The sequence below is a fragment of the Etheostoma spectabile genome, chromosome 17 (genome assembly GCF_008692095.1).
Source record: "Etheostoma spectabile isolate EspeVRDwgs_2016 chromosome 17, UIUC_Espe_1.0, whole genome shotgun sequence".
NCBI lineage: Eukaryota > Metazoa > Chordata > Actinopteri > Perciformes > Percidae > Etheostoma > Etheostoma spectabile.
The window spans coordinates 2,483,383-2,485,320 of NC_045749.1; the positions used below are offsets into that span (position 1 = coordinate 2,483,383).

The window sequence follows — 1,938 nt, forward strand, 5'->3', positions numbered from 1 at the left end:
AGCTTCTATGTTTAGGCCTGTAGGTGTCTGACCCCTCCCTCGGAATCTGCCGTTTCCTCTTCCTCTGTTTCTCCAACAATCCTTTCCTAGCTTTCTGCTTCTTTTTTGCCGGCTCAGCCATGAAGATCGTGTAAAAAAAACTCCATCAGTACCTTGCTAGCCGGTTCCTGAACGGGCGAATGTGTGCAGTGCCGTGAAGAAATTATATTTCTAACTCTTGTTTTTACTCACATGTTTTTTTGCCCTGTACTCGTAAAAGTATTTTTATTTATACTTTTAGTTAGTAAAAGTTCTGAGTAATTATTCCACCACTGGTTAGTCCAGGTTTTAGTTAGCTGGATAAAGTCGTTTTTTTCTGTAGACTACAGTACCCATCATGCCTCTAGTGATGTGTGATGACGCCACAGAACATCAACAATTCGCATGTGGCCTAGAGACAGCGTTGCTGTGCTAGCACCAACTGGGAAATGTGTAGCTGACTTTCCCATCGAAACACCTCATTTAAAATAAATATTATACGACTATTCGCGTTTTGTACACAACTACACCTGAGCCAACATGCCTCCGAAGAAACCCGCCCAGCCCGCGGGGAATAAAAAAACTCAAGAGAAGAAAAAGGAGAAGATAATTGAGGTAAAATAAAAAAAAAAAAACACGAGTTAGCATGTCAGTGTAAAACGTTAGCTGAAAATGCTAACCGAAGCTAACACAAGTGAACGCTGAAGCTACACCGGCCTCTTGGCAGTTGTCAGCGTTACCTAATCGTTCAGTACTTGTTGCCAATAATTTAGCAGCTTTAGTCACTACAATTCAATCTTAAGCGAGTTGGTCAGCTGTCACGAGGCTGACTTTGTTAAATTTGACTAGTTCATGAAACGTTACCTTACCGAGGCAGTCGAGCAGCTAGCAGGGCCGCGCCGCCGCTGTACGGGTTCACACTTGTCCGAGAAAGGTTGATTTACGTCCCAAATGTCATCAGCTTAAATTGGGAAACTTTACATAACGTCTTTATAGTGTAACTGTGTGTGTGATTAGCTCGGTTGTTTTTATATAAATGGGTAACAAATGGCGGTGCGATGGCCTTGCTTGTGGTCGGCCTCACAGGACAGATGAGGGACCAGATTTGAGTAAAACCTGGTGAAAAGTTTGACATTTTAAAACTTTAATGTGTGTTTTGACTGATGCCAGAGATCTGTCAATGTCGACGTCTCTCTCAAAAAGCAGCTGTAAACATAAAACATCGTCAAATGTCAATGTGGCCGTACCGGCTTTTCAGTTAGCCGCCTTTTACTGTTGTAGCAGTAGCACACACAGGTACGGAGTGTATTGCAACGTGTTAAAGGACCAGATGGGTTTCTGCACTGCTGATCATTGGAAAAACGAAAGTTTAATTGCAGGTGACTTAATGTATAAGGTGTCATGTTTTTATCTGTAATGAATGTCATTAGCCGGAAAGTTTTACACAACAAGTACTTTACATAAGCACTTTGTATGTTATCTGTAGTCACATTTATAAAAGTTCGATTGCCTACAAATCCCATGAAAAATAAACAAGCTTGATAATAGTTTATTTTTCTGTGCTATTGACCTCCATTGTTGTCCAGAAACTAGAAAACTCATGTGAGACATGTTAATCTGTGGCTGAATATAATATCCCTAAAAACACACTAGTTAAGAGGTTTGATTCATGTTAAAAACTATGGTGCGCAGCTTTTTAGGGAAATGGCTGTGCCTTTTTTAGCTTAAACACTAAACTGTATATTTCTGTATTCAGTGTCGACCTTTGGGGTCTACAGAAGTCAGAAATAAACAGTTGCACATTATGTTTTTCCCATCTGTATATATTTAAATAATTGTTCTTATATCCTTATATTTTGTTATTATTATATAATGTATATTGTATGTATGTATATTTTGTGTGCTGCTGTAACACTATAA

The 1,938-nt window shown here is 39.4% G+C and overlaps 1 protein-coding gene across 1 annotated transcript in view; it reads left to right on the forward strand.

Annotated features, from left to right (window-relative positions):
* The first annotated feature begins 378 nt into the window (after positions 1 to 378).
* zc3h15 (zinc finger CCCH-type containing 15) overlaps positions 379 to 1,938 on the forward strand; it is a 9,034-nt gene continuing 7,474 nt past the window's right edge. The window contains exon 1 of the mRNA XM_032540830.1: positions 379 to 633. Within this exon, the coding sequence (XP_032396721.1) occupies positions 559 to 633 (75 nt within the window). The 5' untranslated portion in view covers positions 379 to 558. The remainder of the gene's footprint in view (positions 634 to 1,938) is intronic.